The sequence below is a fragment of the Saimiri boliviensis genome, chromosome 1 (genome assembly GCF_048565385.1).
Source record: "Saimiri boliviensis isolate mSaiBol1 chromosome 1, mSaiBol1.pri, whole genome shotgun sequence".
Classification (NCBI taxonomy): domain Eukaryota; kingdom Metazoa; phylum Chordata; class Mammalia; order Primates; family Cebidae; genus Saimiri; species Saimiri boliviensis.
In genome coordinates, this window is record NC_133449.1 from 329,791 (window position 1) to 346,384 (window position 16,594).

Genomic DNA, 16,594 nt, shown 5'->3' on the forward strand with positions numbered 1-16,594 from the left:
TGCAGGTGACCCGCGGCCCCGCCCCTATAGGTGACCTGCGGCCCCGCCCCTGCAGGTGACCCCCGAGGCCCCGCCCCTGCAGGTGACCCCCGAGGCCCCGTCCCTGCAGGTGACCCCCGAGGCCCCGCCCCTGCAGGTGACCCCCGAGGCCCCGCCCCTGCAGGTGACCCCCGCGTCCCCGCTTCTGCAGGTGACCCGCGGCCCCTTCTCCTCCAGGCGGCCCCAGCCCGCCCCTACAGGTGACCCACCGCCCAGCCCCAGGGTGACCCGCGGACCCTGTCCCCGCCCCTACAGGTGACCCCGGGGCCCCACCTCCTTTAGGTGACTCCCCCCCTCGCGGCCCCTCCTCCTCCAGGTGACCCTCAGCCCGGTCCCTGTAGGTGACCGGCAGCCCAGTCCTTGCAGGCGAAGGACCCTCCACCTCTAGGGTACTTGGGGACCTGTCCCAGCAGGTGACTCACGGCCCCGCCCCTGGACGTGACCCGTGGCCCCGCCCTACTCGGCCCCGCCTGCCCTCGTGCATCGCAGGCCCGCCCCAAGCGACTGCGCAGGCGCAGCTCCCACGCGCGCCGCCCTGGTGGCGTTAGTGCGAGAATGCGCAGGCGCGCGGGGCGAGAGGCCGGCAGTACGCGTGCGCCGCGTCGGTGTGCGTCAGGAAGCGGTTTCTTGGCGCCACAACGGGCGCCGCAACGGGCGGGAAGATGGCGGAGCCGGTTACCAAGTCCGTGCTGTTTGTGTGTCTGGGTAAGAGGGTGCCGACTTACTCATGTTCTGACGTCCCATCGAGAGTTTGGTCCGGCTTACGCTTTGTGGGTTGTGCTGCCGAGCTAGGAACAGTGATGGGGAGGAGGCCAGGGAGTGGGGGGCCTTGGGTGTTCCAGGAGTGCCCCGCAGCGCCCCCGCTCCCCATTCGCCCCGTGCCCCTGCCCAGCCTGCCCTCTAAACCTGGGTCCCCTCGCGCCCGCCATATAGCCGAGGCCCTTGGCATCTGCAGCCACAGTCCCTCCAAGCCGAGGTTCGTTCTTTCTATCTACAGTACTGGAATTCCTCCCGTTCCCTCGCAGCGGGCCCAGGTAGGCCTGGAGATTGTCGGTCTGATGTGGTGCCCCGATTAGGGGCCTCCTGAGTTCTAGGACAACCTTGTTTTGCTTGCAGGTTTTCTTAGCCCATGCTTAGATATGGATCTGAGCTCAAGGGAGACGAAGTATGGCTTCGGGTTTCTTGATTGTGAAAGCCAAGCCGAGGAGATCTGGAGGTCCCTATATAATCTTGGTTCATGAAAAATGAAAGTGTATTTTATTGATGGCTCTTCAGGAACTTTCCGGCTTACATTATTTTCACTCCTAGAATGTCAACACTTAGCTTACCTTACTTCAAATTTAAAATTTAATTAAAGGAATTTAATTAAAGGAATTTACTTAATTTAAGTAATTTACTTAAATTAAGTAATTAAAGGAATTTACTTTCCCTTTGGTTTTCAGGGGTCTTCCTTTGGTGTAGCACTGCAAGGTTGTATTCCTCAGTTCCTCCACCCTGAGAGGAAGGCCTAAATTGTCCATAGTTCAGTTTCTTCAAACCTTCTGTGAGTTTGCATTTCCTGCAGAGTGAAGTTTCTGTTTATTTTTACAGACTCCCCGTTGTATCTCCTGTACCTTTTCCTGCTCACACCCTCTGGACACTGCCTTCCAGAACCTTTTGTTGCTCCCCAACCCTTTACCTGCTTACTGAGCCTTCATTACCGGGTTCCCATTATGCATTTTAAAGTCTTTTTATTTTATAAAGTCAAACCCAAATATTTCCTCCTCTGCTTTCCCAGACCATGACTTGCTTCTTGTGATTCCTTGGTGACAAACATTTACTATACAGATTTTACTATAGTTATTTGATAGTCTGTTGAAATCCCAGCTAAGTTTAATTTTCTTGAGGGCAATAACCGTGGCTTATTTTTCATTTTGTTTCCAGCTTTAGGACAATATATGATAAACGCTGACTAGGTTTTGTAGAAGTTAATTTCTGTGAAAGAAGAATTAGAAGGCTCACCTTGTTTCACATTGGTAGTATCATTTGATTTTAAGACTCACTGAAGGCTGAATGATGAAATCAAGTTTATTAAACAGTAGATTGGTTAAGGGTCGTTACCAAATAATAGTCCATTCCCTTGTATATTTTTGGTTGATAATGTCGATTATTCTGATACAGTGCATCACGGTTGCTGTTAATGGGGAAGTATATCCTTGCATATACAGTAGTCCCACTTTAGCTTTAGGGGATACATTCCAAGACTTCCCAGTGGATCCTGAAACCGTGGGTAATACCAAGCCCAACTGCCATCAGTTGGAACATGTGTCTGGCCGTCAGCTGGAATACGTGTTTGTTCATTTCTTCCACCCACAAATGTAATGTCGTTTCCACATTAACTGAGCACTTAACCACTGTGGTCGCAGCTTTTGCAGTTGGAGGTGAGACAGCAAAACTATCAGGAATTTCTTTTTCCTTGTTCACATTTTCATGGATAGAAGATTTGTTCGTATCATAAATCTTAGTAACCTCAGTATACGATTTTTTTCTTTCCATAAGAAGTCAAAAACTTTCACCTTTTTACTTAAAGGTAGTGCTGATGGCTTCTCTTTGCCATATCTGAATTACTAGCTTCACTACTCTATACTTTGTGGCCATTATTAAGTAAAGTAAGGGTGACTTGAACCCAGGCACTGTGATAGCATCACAATGGATCTGATAACCAAGAGGGCAGTAGGTGGATAGACAGCGTGGATATGCTGGACAAAGGCATGATTCACTTCTGGGGCAGGACGGAATGGGATGGCATGAGAATTTATCCTGCTACTCAGAACAGCGCATAATTTAAAACTTAGGAATTACTTGTTTATGTAATTCTTCATTTAATATTTTCCAGCTGAAGCTGACCACATGGTGACTATGGAAAGTGAAACCTTGGAAAACGGGGGACTACTGTATTTCAATACAATTCAGTTATTACTGTTTTTTTTTGGAACACATACTATATGGCATGCACTCCTCTAAGTGGTAGGGATATATGGAGTGGTGAACACAACAGACAAAAGTCCCATCCTCTCTGGAGCTCACATTCTCTCAGTTACCAGCAAGCATTAATTGGTATGCTCAATCGGTTGGTGTGAAGCGTTAAGAAAAATAGAGTAGAATGGGGAAATGGAGAGGAGTGCAGTTTTGAGTAGGATGGTCAGGGAAGGCCCCACCTGACAGATGACCTTTGAGTAAAGACTTGAAGGAGGTGAGGAAGCAAGCCTAGGATATTTTGGAGAAGCATCCTGAGCCCAGAGGAAACTGGTTGATGTTGGTAAAGGTTTTGAAGGGAGAATACTGGCCATGGTCATGAACCGCAGGGGAGCCGCTGTGGTTGGGTCAGTGGCTGGATACCTTTTCTCAGCCAGGACTCCTCATCTGCACCTGAAGATTGAGCAGATAATTTGAGTGACTGTTTTCTCAGTGCTTCCATTGTAGATGTGTAGGGAGAAGTTAATTCCTTATATACACGTCCTTTAGGACAGGAGTCTGCGAATACTTTGCGTAAAGAACCAGAGTGTATATGTTTTAGATTTGCTTCAAAAGCCATACCAAAAAGGTGTAGCACAAAGCAGCCATGCATACGATGAACCCAGCTGTGTTCTAGTAGACCTTCATTTGTGGACATCAGAGGTGGATGGAACTCCGTATAATTTTCACATATCACAAGATATTCTACCTTTGAATTTTTTCCAACTACTCAACAATGTAAAATTCTTACCTCTGTGGGCTGTACACAAAGGTGGTGGACCATGGGCCAATTTTCAGACCCTTGTTTTAGGTCCAGATCTTGGGAGGCCATGTGAAGAGTTGGACTTCTCAATAAGCATTGGGGAGTTTTGAGCAGAGGTGGGACATGATCAAATTTAAGTTTCAGAAGAAGTGTTTCAGCTGTTGCTTTGAGATTAAATGAGATGGAGAATGCCGTTACTTGTTTGTTGGGTGGTGAGTAGTTGCGTTCTGAGGAGATTTGAGTGGTGAATGCCATTTTACATGGTAGAGGACAGTAAGAATTGTATGCTTTTGAAATGTAAATATTTTATTCCTTCCAAGTATTTATTTGGACCCTTTTAAGACTGAAGTGTAGACAAACGGGTTTTTCATTGGTGAAGCTAGTGATAGAAAAGAACTGAGATCCTTATTACAGCACAGTTACTAAGGGTGCTTGATAGTTTTGTAAGATAGAGACTTACTAGTGAAGATGATGCAGGAGCCATGACCCAGCCAGCATGGTTGATGGAGATAGCGTGTGCTGGGTTCTGGGTCTCACCTCCCTACTGGGTGCTGGGTCTCACCCCCCTACTGGGTGCTGGGTCTCACCCTCCTGCTGGGTGTTCGGTCTCTTACAGGTATGGTAGACACAGCCCTACCCTCCCAGAGGATAACTGTTCTTTTATGAGTCTCCATCCTTGAAGATGCTGAGGAAGGGTATATAATAGGCTACCTAATTTGGAAAAGACAAACTTGAGACTTTACAGATTTAGACATTTTTCTACAGGCATTTGAAGATGGAATGTTCAGTTTTTAGAACTTCTTCCATAGGTGAAACCTGGAGTGCTTATAGTGTTTCACTGATGATCGGGGTGCTCCATTTTTTCATAACACAGTTTGGTGGCATCAGCTTTCAAAATCAACAGGGCAAGCTACTACTGGGCTTTAGAACAGTAGATAATGCAAGTTTTTCATATTGTTGGAAAAAGAAGCTGTTATTTTCCAGTTAATGATAATTACTTGTAAAGTTGTGGGGCTAATCTTTATTTTTAGATTCTGAGATAGTAGGCATCTATTAATACTTTCACTGTTCCAAAATAATAATAATTGTCTTAATTTGGAATACAATGTATGATGTTAAAAATTCTCCTAGGGTATATAGTGACAGGTAAAATAGTTACACACCCATGGGAAGCCTTTCAGTAATTAAAATGGTGCCGATGACAATACCTGTTTAAAAACTAAACAGAGTTTAGAATGTGGAAAGGAAAAACTTCACAACACAAATTAGCATAAAGAGGGCATTCAAGGCTAATTGGTTGTTTTTCCCTTTATAGTTTGTAGGTAAGATTTTTGACTGCTGTGGAAACCAGTCTCTGGGTAAAAGGTATATAAGATGCTTAGGTCTTGCAGGATAGAAACTGAAGGCTGTAGTAAGGCAGTGAGCTGGTTTTCTGAACTGGGGAATTAGGTATGTTTTATAACACTAGAAGATCCTAATTGTACATGTTTAGCATAAACAGAAGACCCTAATAAAAATAAAGAGTAAACTCTTATTTAGTGCTGTCTATTCTCACAGTTCCTCTTTTTCGTATGTGTTTCCTTAATTCAGTTCCTGATGTTTGGACTTAGTGTGGTGCTTTGGCATGAAAGAGACTGGAAGGCCTCAGCAGCCCCAGCAGCAAGGTCATAGAAACCATTGTTCACCTTCCCCAAGGTGTATCATAGGAACTAGAACTCCTTTCCCCCAAAGCAAGCCATAAAACCTAGAAAGGTCACTCTCTCCCTTCTGCCTTCTCTTGAAGAAACCGTTGCAGTGGGTCCTGCTTCGTTCCTGGGGTAGGGAACGCTGGGGCCCTGCGGGGTTTCCCTGCTCAGTTGACTCTGGTGGATCATTTCCTTTTGTCCAGTCCCATTTCTGCGTGGCTTTTTATTGGCATCTAAGCATAAAAACAGTTTCCCTGGGTCTTTGGGTCTTCATTTCTGAAGGCTTCCATGTCACATAAAACTTGATTCAATAAATTTGTTAGCTTTTCTCTTGTTAACCTGTCCTTTGTTACAGGAGTGTCTTCCATGACCTTTATGATAGGTGAGGAAAGCTGTCACACCTTTCCTTTCTGACACTGTCTTGTATTTGCTCCTTCACAGGAGCCTCTTAGAAGGTCTTTCCAATTCAGTCATGTGCTCTTCTAGTGTTTCCTTAGCCCTGCCAGTCATTTTGGTAAGTTGTAGGAAGGATCTATGTTTTAAACAACGCTCTTATCTTCAGGCTAGGGCACAGTGCTTGGCACATAAAGAGTGGGTATGCAAAATGTGTTTGAATAAGTCATATTACCCCTTTCTGTAGGACTTTGTTTCTCTTCACAGTGGCTGCACAAAGTCCAAATCTTGGCCCAGTGTTTTTGGGCTCCCTATACCAGCCCATCAGTTTCCCAACACTTGCTCTCTGTACCTGAAGCATTGCAGCCTTACCTGCTTAGTGCCACAGTCCCCCTGAGTTAAATGGCTTTCCCTTCCTCTGTCCATTAAGATCCTGATCATCCTTTAAATATCATCTCTAATCTTTCTTTTTTCTGGTAAGAAATTTTCTTATATCTTATTTTTGCTTTGTAGCATCGTTCTTTTTCTGTGCTACTGTAGTATCTTGCTTATCAGCATTCATGTTTCTACTTTTATGATAGCCAACTGTATATCTCCTATAAGTACGTTCCATGCATATGGAATATCTATTTTGAGATGAAGTCTTAAGTCTTTTTCCTCTGGGTAGTAAGGAATTTGGCCCTGCCTTGGATTCTGGGAGGTAACCTCTAAATCTCTTGGAGGTTTCTAGGAGTGATGGGAGTGTCTTAGTTATTCAAGGTGGCCCCCATTATTTATGCTGATGAGATGACTCAGGGTGGGGGCTGTGAGCCACGTGTGGGAGGGGAGGGAGCCTGGAGATTGAGTTCCGCTGAATGGCTAGTGATGCAGCACACTGTGTCTCCCTCCAAAAACCCCGAATAAAACTGCCGAACACCAAGGCTCTGAGGAGCTGCCTAGGTTTGAGTATCATCCCATGTTGATGACAGCAGGGTGAGGTGTCCCAGAGGACAGTGGAACTACCTGTTGAGAAACCTCCCAGAATGTGCCCTGTGGATCACTTGCTTTGACTGGTTTTAATTTTTTATTGTTGTTGCTGTTATTGTAATGAAATTGTAACGGTAACTGTTCTGCTTTGCTGAGTTTTTGAGGAGTAATGGTAGGGCATTTTCAAACCTGAGAGAGTCCTTGGGAACCTGGATGTCTCACTTGCTGGTCTGAAGTAAGGGTGGCCGTGGTGTCAGATGTGGTCTGGAGAGTGGTGTCCCTGACCTTGGCTGCTGATGCCTGGATCTGTATCCTCTGGACTCAGGGCTTTTTGCATGTGATCACTCAGCAAATGTTGGTGTTGAATTGCTGTTTATGCTTAAATGCATGTTTGTGTATTGTTTTGTGTAACAATATTCATCCTTATGTGTGATACACTTGAAAATACATATGGTTGACCCTTGAACAACAGGGGTTTGAACTTGGAGGGATTGATTCGATGGATATTTTTAATCAGGCATGGATGGAAAATACCATATTTCCTGAAGGAGAAACCCATCTATATAGAGGGCTGACTTCCTATACTTGGGCTCCAGATTAAACAGGAACCAACTATGGGACCTGCGTGTGCACATTTTGGTATAGTGGGTAGGGGTGGGAGGGTGTCCTGAACCAGCTCCCTGCGTTGAGTGAGGGACATACCACTGTATTTTAATTGTATTCTGTTATTTCATTTTAAAATAAGCCGGTTATAACACACTTTATTTTCATGGCTCACTCCTGCATCATTAGTAGCAACTCTTTAAACAATAATTTTGGCTAAAATTGTTTTTTAGATATCTTTGTCATTTACACTTGGCCTGTTGGTGTCACATCACAGAACTTGGGCCTCATGGGCTGTTCTTCAGCAGGGTCTGCCCTCCTGGGTGGACAAAGGTGTCAGAGGATAGTGTCGGCCTTTGTTTTTCCTGAGGGATAGCACGGCCTCTGCGTGTCAGGTGTGTGAAGAAGGGGAGCTGGCATGTCCCCTTCCATCCAACCTAACCCTCTGTCATCCCTTCTTTTTTTTAAAGGTAACATTTGTCGATCACCCATTGCAGAAGCAGTTTTCAGGAAACTTTTAGCTGATCAAAACATCTCAGAGAATGTAAGTACCATTCATTATCTTAAAGAGACCACCCTAACTCCTGGGCAGGAAATTGCCAAAAAAAATTCCATGTTTCTTCCCCTGCAGTGGAGGGTAGACAGCGCGGCGACTTCCGGGTATGAGATAGGGAACCCCCCTGACTACCGAGGGCAGAACTGCATGAAGAGGCACGGCATTCCCATGAGCCACGTTGCCCGGCAGGTACCGTCCTTGGACTTGAAGTTGTGTGTTTTGTGTTTCAGTGGGTCATTGACAGTGGTGCTGTTTCTGACTGGAACGTGGGCCGGTCCCCAGACCCAAGAGCTGTGAGCTGCCTAAGAAATCATGGCATTCACACAGCCCATAAAGCAAGACAGGTAGACAAGCTCTTGTTTAATTTCTAATACGTAGAGTCCAGTAACTTGATAAGTAGTGAAAAAGATTAACCAGACTTACCCAGTAATGAATGTGTTTATTTAGGGTGAGTTTAACCAGCTACAGTGTCCATTTTGTTTCACTTCTGGTTGCACAGTATTGAAAGACTTGCATGATTCGGGAATTTACTTATTAAAATGTACATGAAAGCCAGATAATTTATAATGAGAGAGCCTGACTGCGAGCTGGGGCTAAACAGTGCTCTGTGTTCTGTTCTTTCCTGCATAATTTTTATTAAACATTTAGGCCATAGTAATTATACTGCCTGTATTACGAGTTTGTTGTTAGAATTAAGTTATATGCAAAAACATTTTTTCAACTGTGAAGTGCCTTGGTAACATAGGGTAATACCAACAACATTATGGACACATAGTTACGTCAAGTTTGCAGTCTAATAAAGTCACAACCAAATTCTGCAATTTCAAATGAAGATAACCTTGTATGTGTATTATAAATTAGAAGCCGAAGTTGATTTTCTAAGAGTTCTTTATTTAAATGAAGTACTCTAGGACTGACCTTTTCTAAAATGGAATTCTCATTGGTCAGGTGATTAAACATTTTTATACAATTTGTCCATCCTAGTCTCTTCAGGCTTTTGCTTACCTTGCCAGTTTCTACTGGCCATTGCTGAAAATAGATTTATTTGAAGCAGTCTTTCAGAATTATGAGTGCTCATACTTGCAAGTTTTATGTTTTTAAAGTCAGATTTTTTTTATACACTAAGTATATAATAAAAGTGGATGCAAATCAATTATTTTAAATACATATTAGACACTTTTTTAAAAGAACAGTTTTAATTTCGAGTTTTGGAATCAGTATTTGCATGTGTTTTTTTCTTTTCCTGTTTCTTTTAAGAAAATTTTAAGGTATGTTTTATGAGTCAGTATCACACCAGAGCTTTGTCATGTTTACAAGTTCTTTTCCTTTACCAATGTCAAATAACTATTGTACATTTCTTAAAATCTCAGTTTTCTCAGTGCCTTAATGAAATATTTTTAGGGTGCCTATTTTGTTTTAACTATTACATTTAATGTCTTTTAGAGTACATGTGCTTTCTGCCCAGGTAGTTCAAAGGATACTTTTTTTTTTTTTTTTTTTACTTTATTATACATTATTTTCTCTTTTCAGTAGACTGCATTGATTTGTGTACACAGATTGTGAGTACAACCCTGAGGTCCCATAGCAGCCCTCTCCCTACTCCTTCAGAGGTCCCCACAAAAAAATTTGTTCTACTTTTTAACTTCACCGAAGTGGAATTATAGTACATACAGTTGCCTGTCAGCTTTTTTTTTTTTTTCCTTGTGAGAATCTCTGTGTTGTTGATTGTAGCAATGTGATTGTCATTGCTGGATACTGTGTCATTTCTCAGTTGGTCTGTTCTACTCTTAGTGGGTGTCTGGGTGGTTTCTAGTTTGGGGCTACTGCAGATAGTGCTGCTGTGGGTCACGGCGCACACCTGCGTGTGGTTCTGTTGGAGTCAACGCCCAGCAGACACAGTGTAGCCGGGTGCACGGCCTCATAAAATACATTGGAGATGTTCCCTCTTTTTTTCTCTAAAAAAGTTGTTGAAGATTGATAGTATTTCTGCTTATCGTTTGAAAAATTCATCTAATGGGTTGTCTTTTTGTTGTCTGTTATTTCCTCTGGCAGTCTTTGTTTTTCTTTCGGTATTTAGTTTTCAGTAGTTTCGTTGTGGTAGGCCAGATACAATCCTGAAGTTGTGGCTTGATGTTTTTCATCAATTTTGGTAAATCCCTGGCTGTTATCTTTTCATATAGTACTTTTCTTTGTCCTTTCTCCTGAAATTCACCTAACGTGTATAGTGAACGTATATTTCTTATTCTGTTTTATTTTTTATCCTTTTTACTCTTCTTCCGTCTGATATGTTCTGCTGACTTGTTTTCTGATATATTAGTCTTTCTGCTGTTTTCAAACAGTATAAAGATTGTCTGTTATTTACTTAATTCTTTAAGTTTTATTCTTTTTTTTTTGTAGATTCTAGTTTCCTGGTGAAATTCTACGTCGTGCTCTATGTTTTCTTGAACATACTGTCATAGCTGCTTTAATACAGTGGCAAATCTCATTACAGACCGTTTGTGAGTCTGCTTTCCTTTTCTGTTTTTTTTCCTCTTTGTTTTGTTGTTTATCTTCGCCTGTTTGCGCTGCTCTAACAGTACCTGAGACTGGATAATTTCCAGCAAACAGGGATTTATTTCTTAGAGTTGGGTTGTGAAGTCCAAAGTCAAGGGGCTCAAGAGGCTATGAGGTCCTTCTTGCTGCATCGTCCTGTGGTAGAAGGTGGAGGAGTCAAGAGAGTGCCCCAGAGTGAGTAAGAGCAAGAAAAACAGAAGAGGGACACAGGAGAGAGAGAGGATCCGTCACTGCCAAGAGCCCACTCCCAAGATAGTGGCATTAATCTTGAAGGTCCTGCCTCTCACTGTTGTTGCACTGGGGGTGAAGTTTCCAACACAGGAACTTTGGGGGACACATCCAAACCATAACATAAAGAGTTAAAGAGTTCTGCTACTGAATCATTTGAGATCCCTGTTCTGAGGTCTCGTCAGTGCCCAGTTTTAGCGGGAAGAGAAGTGGCAAGTGGCAGGAGTCTGCAGATTGGGGCCTGTACCTTTTTTGTAAAGAGTGTTCATTGGAACACAGCCAGACTTATTAATTCACCTATAGTGTATGGCTGCTTTTATGCTAGAGCAGCAGAGCTAGAGAGGCTGTGTGGCCCACAAAGCCTGATTGTCACTGGAGCACACTGATGGTTTTGGAGGGGCTTTTGTGATTTATATGGGGTTTCTAGTTGTTTTTCGTAGTAGGAATGATTTGCAACAAGCTGTTTCATTTACAGTTGCCAGTGGAAATCCACTACTGTGCATTTGTTACATAAATTATAGCTGTTTCTTTTACTTCTCAATTATTGTAACATCTAAAAATCATGTAACAGTCACTAAGTCTTTTTTTTTCTTATGAAAAACTTAAAATTAGTCCAGAATTTAGAACAAGTTTAGTATTTAAATCGTAGAGCATTTCTCACATAACTAATTTGGAGAAATAACATAACACTGTCCAGGCATGGTGGGTCACACTTACAATCCTAGTAACACTTTGGGAGGCTCAACATTGCTTGAGCCTGGGAGGTCAAGACCAGCCGGGACACCATAGTGAGACCATCTCTACGAAAAAAAAAATTAAAAAATTAGCTGGGTGCTGTAACATGTGCCTGTAGTCTTAGCTATTTGGGAGGCCAAGGTAGGAGGATGGCTTGAACTCAAGAGATTGAGGCTGCAGTGAGCCGTGATCTTGCCACCGCACTCCAGTCTTGGTGACGGAGTGAGACCTTTTCTCTAAAAACAAAAAAGAAAAATGTCAGTATTACACTCATTCTAGATTTTGAAATAAGTGAGTGTCTTATTTATGGGAGTGTTGACAAAATACAGTCCATTCTGTGATTGGTAGTGCATACTAAATCCAAAGCTTCTCATCGTTTAAAAGAACAAGTTTATTAGGAAAGTTACACTTTCCACCTCTGTTCTGCAGTAGGTATGTTTTTGTTCTTTCTTATTCTGCATTTATTTATAGTAGTCGAAATTTACAAAACAATTTTTTCATTTATATTTTAAGTAGGCGTATTTATAGATTGTGTCAGAAAACAATGATAAGCTTTCAGGTTATAATCAGAAATACTGAGTGGCATTCTCTTCTGTGTCAGGTTTAAATTACGGATCTTCGATCAGAATAAAGGATTATCAGTTACTACTCCTGTGTTTCTTTCTTAGTGAGCACCTCTGACCACCTTGCTTAATACTCCTCCTCCTCCCTGCCCCAAAGCTGTCTGTATCCCCTCTCTGCTTTCTTCCCTCCAGGGCATCTGTGCCTCCTGCGTGTGGAAGGGCAGTGCCACAGGACAGGCTCTGTCTGCCTGGCTTGGTGTTTGTCACTGGGGCCCAGGACGTTCAGTGCTTGTGCAAGAAAAATAGAGTAGGGTAATGAAAGGGTTAAACACGTGACATTTCAGTATTTTGACTGTATTATACTTTGTTATTAAGGAATTGAAGCTGATGTATAAACATTGTGTCTACACATTATACTATTTTATGATTCACAAAACAATTTTTATGGAACTTTATAATACAAAATTTCTTTGCAGTACAATTTTGGGAACTAGATTAACTCTATTTTAACTTAAAAGTACCCTCAAAAGTATTTAATTAGATAGTTAGTGAGTAACAAGCACAAATACAACAGTTTTTTTTTTTTCTTTTAGTACTGCTTTGCATCCTGTAGGCTTGAATGGTATAAATATAAACACTGTATTTTGACTTCTTTATTCAATTTTAGATTACCAAAGAAGATTTTGCCACATTTGATTATATACTATGTATGGATGAAAGCAATCTGAGGTAATCCTGTTTCTGAAGAATATTTCTGTTCAACTCTTAATTCAGTAATAGGCCAAGTAATTTCTTGTCCAAATTTACTTTTTCTATTATTTTAAAGTTTTTAATAGTCAGTGATGGTCTCTATTTATTTAGAACAGCAAAAAACTTAGTAATCTAAAATTGTCTCATAGGTATTTACAAGGAGATACACCTTAGAGAAGGAAAATCCAGTTATTAATAGCATGATTTGATTGGAGAACTAGCTTGGCTGTGATAGTTTTGTATCAGGCACATTGCTCTGCATGAGAACGAGATTGTTGTTATGTCCCCAAGTTCGCACAACTAATGTGTGGATGTGGTGGGATTCAAGCCTAGGTACAGTGAAGCAGGGCCCTGCCATATGTACCCGCCCCAGTCCCCTGCGTATGGCGCCATGAGGAACTCATCAGGATTTACTGTAACTCCAAGATTCTAACTTGCATTGCCACTTATTCATATATACTAAATGTTTTTGATGAAGATAAACTATGCTTTTAATTACTTTTGTACAAATGAACACATAGGGATGCAACAGTTTTTATTTTTTTTATTAATTAGGACTTTTAGTAAAATGCATGCATTTTTTAATTTTTATTTTTCAGTCTCTGTTCTCATTGTTTTCCCTGACACCATAGCTTATAGGTATCGTTAAAAAAAAAAAAAAAAAAAAAAAACTTGTTAGAAGACTCCATGTGCCTTGACTGGCACTGAGCACCGTGTTTCTTTGTGTGGGGCAAGCGGAGCTCCTGCAGTCTCACGTTTGCATGTGCCATTCTCTCCCTGGAAGCTCCTCCTTGCTGCTTGAGCCATTTGGCTCCGATTTGCCCCTCATGGGTCAACTGAAATTCATTTCTTTATAGAGGTATGCCGCTGCCCTGTCAGTAGGCCAGATTGTGCATTAGACTTAGGCCTGCCCTGAGTTCTCGTCCTGCACCTACTCCTGAGCTGTAAAAGTTCATGCACCGGAGCGCTTGGCTGTTCCATTCCCACGTAAAGCACATGCCTGACTCATCGACTCATCTGTCGCAGGTGCTCAGTTGAAATTTGTTAAATTAATGGAGGCATTTAGTTAAGTTTGCCTTTTTCTTTTGTAGCAATATGAAAGCTAAAGTTGGAAGTCTAGAGTGAAGCTGAGTTTTCAGCTTGGGCAGAGGCTTGAGGAATAAAAGGAGGAAGAGTAATTAAGGAATGGGTCATGATGCAGTGTCAAGACACCTGAGGATGGAATTGGTGGCCCTTTGTTTTGGGGCTGGCTCATGTGCTTAGGTCCCTTTCTATCACCTTTGTTTTCTCTCTGAAACTTGGTTGATTGTCTCAAAACATATTTTGTGGGAGAAAATATAATTACTGAATGTTTTGTGTAACAAATCAGTGAGAATAAGCTGCTGTTGCAAGCTCTCTTGCCTAGAGAGAGGGCGGTGGCATACAGGTGTAGAAAGGGCCGCACAGGCCTGCCGTGTGTTCTGCTTCATTTCAAATCAGGTCACTCTGTCTGGATTTTGATATGAGTGTTTCATAAGACCCTAACAGATGTCCCTGTTTAACTTGAAACCATAGATTAGAAAACTAAGTTCATGTTTCAATTTTACAGAGATCTGAATAGAAAAAGTAATCAAGTTAAAACCTGCAAAGCTAAAATTGAACTACTTGGGAGCTATGATCCACAAAAACAACTTATTATTGAAGATCCTTATTATGTAAGTACAGTTTATGTTTTAGAGTTAGTATGAAGACCCAACACATCTGTATTCTGCCATATTACATAACAGATTAGATTGTCTTAAGGATGTTTTTCTTACTGAGGTATTGCCATTTTCTTCTCTTTCCTGTCCGTTTAGGGGAATGACTCTGACTTTGAGGCGGTGTACCAGCAGTGTGTCAGGTGCTGCAGAGCGTTCTTGGAGAAGGCTCACTGAGGCAGGTCCGTGCCCTGCTGCAGCCTGACTAGACTCCACCCTGAGGCCCTGCGTTTCCCAGTCAGTGTGTAATAACGTCCCAGAGCCCAAAGCCCCAGCTCTTTGTTCAGTTGACTTACTGTTTCTTACCTTAAAAAATAATTCTAGGTGGAAATCAGTTGTGATTGGCAGAAGAATAAATAAAAACCTTTGATTCAGACAGTTTATGGGGTATATAAAGGATTCTTAGACTAGTTGAACATTTCACTTTGCCCCAATTACAAAAATAGTTGAATAAACAACATAAAATACAATGAAGGAAAACCCCACTTGAAGGTCCAGGTCAACATCTAAGCCCACTGAGACCTAGATCATCGAGTCTACCTCCTCAGTAGGTGTGTGTGGATGGCCCGATGGAGGGCAGCTGCCCTCTGCTCCCCCGCGCTACCTCTCTCTTCCCCAGGGCCTTTTACGTATTCACAGTAGCCCCTCCGTAGGAGCTCACAGTATGGATTAGAAGTGTTTTAATTTATACACACCCATAGTGCATACTTGTATATTGAAAAGAGAGAGAAGACATAAAGATTTATGGAATCTGTCATTAGCACCTTTAATACTTCTTGATTTTGTCAAGCTTACTTCATGAGTAGGTCAGCTCGTTTGCTCCCATCTGAACCACTTTACCTCTGAAACTTAATTCCATCCAGAAAGACGGACACTTGTATGCTAGTCTATCTGTGGTCAGTTAGACTAGCTGAGGAATATGACGTTTATATGCACATATAACCCAAATGTCCAATATACATTGGCTTATTTTTAAAAATAATTTTAAAAATTGGGAAAAGTTTTATCTGGCATGCACAAATACTGATTGTTAAGTATTCTTCATCAGCATTTAATAAATGTATAGGCAGATACAAGTTATTTCTGTGTATTTTGAGTTAATGTCAAAATCATATGAATATTTCAAAATAAACAGGGGAGTTATAAAAATACAGCTAGAGATATGAATCTGGTGTCTGCCTGATTTTTATTGACAAGGAAGCATTTGAAAACAAAGTTTCCTTTTTACATAATCGGTGATGTTATGTGTGCATATTTATCTTCAGGATGAGGATAAATGATGAAAATAAGCACATTGCTGCCCGATATGATAATGTCTGGTTTCTGAAAGAAATTTGAGGTCCTGCAGCTGGAAAACCCCCTTGCCCAACACCATCCTCGAAAAACATCACCCCATGCTGAGCCCTCCTGTACAGTATGCACAGTTGCCTGGCCAGGACTGGACCTCAGTATCGTGAGGGTCCCATGCAGTGCTGGGGAGAAGAGACACGTTTGATCCCTGACTCATTCGTGCCTGGAGGATGAACTGCTGCCAGATGAAAGTGAGCAGTTTCCCCACGGTGCCACGTGGAAGTGCCAGGCTGTCTTCACAGGAAGAAAGTTCAAAAACCCAGTGAGGCTTGCTCTTGTTGGAATTACTCAGACATGCAGAAAACTTAGGGGATTATTAATAGATTGGATATTTGAATATGATATCCTTAAAACAAAAAGTTGGCAGGAAAACATCAAGTAATTAGCTGTAATTAGAAAACAGGATTGAATAACATCACTTCAGAAGTTATACCCTGTTCTCTTCATTCAGTAATTGCTTTTAGGAATCTCAAACTCAAGATTTCTTACTCTTCTATTCTTTAATGTTTGTCAATAAAATCCTACAGTTTTTCTTAAATGTTTATCTATATAAAATACAGATCCTCAAACAAATCCTAGGACTCTTGACTTCTTGATGGCTGCTCCCAGACAGTACTATCTGCTGACAAGGGCAGTGAACAGAGAAACCCATTGCTTTGCTGCATTCAGCTTCTTACATT

The 16,594-nt window shown here is 41.9% G+C and overlaps 1 protein-coding gene across 3 annotated transcripts; it reads left to right on the forward strand.

Moving 5' to 3' along the window:
- The first annotated feature begins 613 nt into the window (after positions 1-613).
- On the forward strand, positions 614-16,487 carry ACP1 (acid phosphatase 1). Of its 3 annotated transcripts, none has more exons than XM_003939432.4 (6): positions 614-744; positions 7,914-7,987; positions 8,075-8,188; positions 12,746-12,807; positions 14,417-14,522; positions 14,664-16,487. In XM_003939432.4, exons 1-6 carry the CDS (start codon positions 702-704, stop codon positions 14,739-14,741), a joined length of 477 nt encoding a protein of 158 aa, XP_003939481.1. In that variant the 5' UTR covers positions 614-701; the 3' UTR covers positions 14,742-16,487. The 3 variants fall into 3 exon arrangements, with proteins under 3 accessions (XP_003939481.1, XP_003939482.1, XP_074249455.1); XM_003939433.4 differs by lacking the exon at positions 8,075-8,188 and adding an exon at positions 8,230-8,343; XM_074393354.1 differs by lacking the exons at positions 14,417-14,522; positions 14,664-16,487 and having other exon boundaries at positions 8,075-8,343.
- Positions 16,488-16,594: the final 107 nt, after the last annotated feature.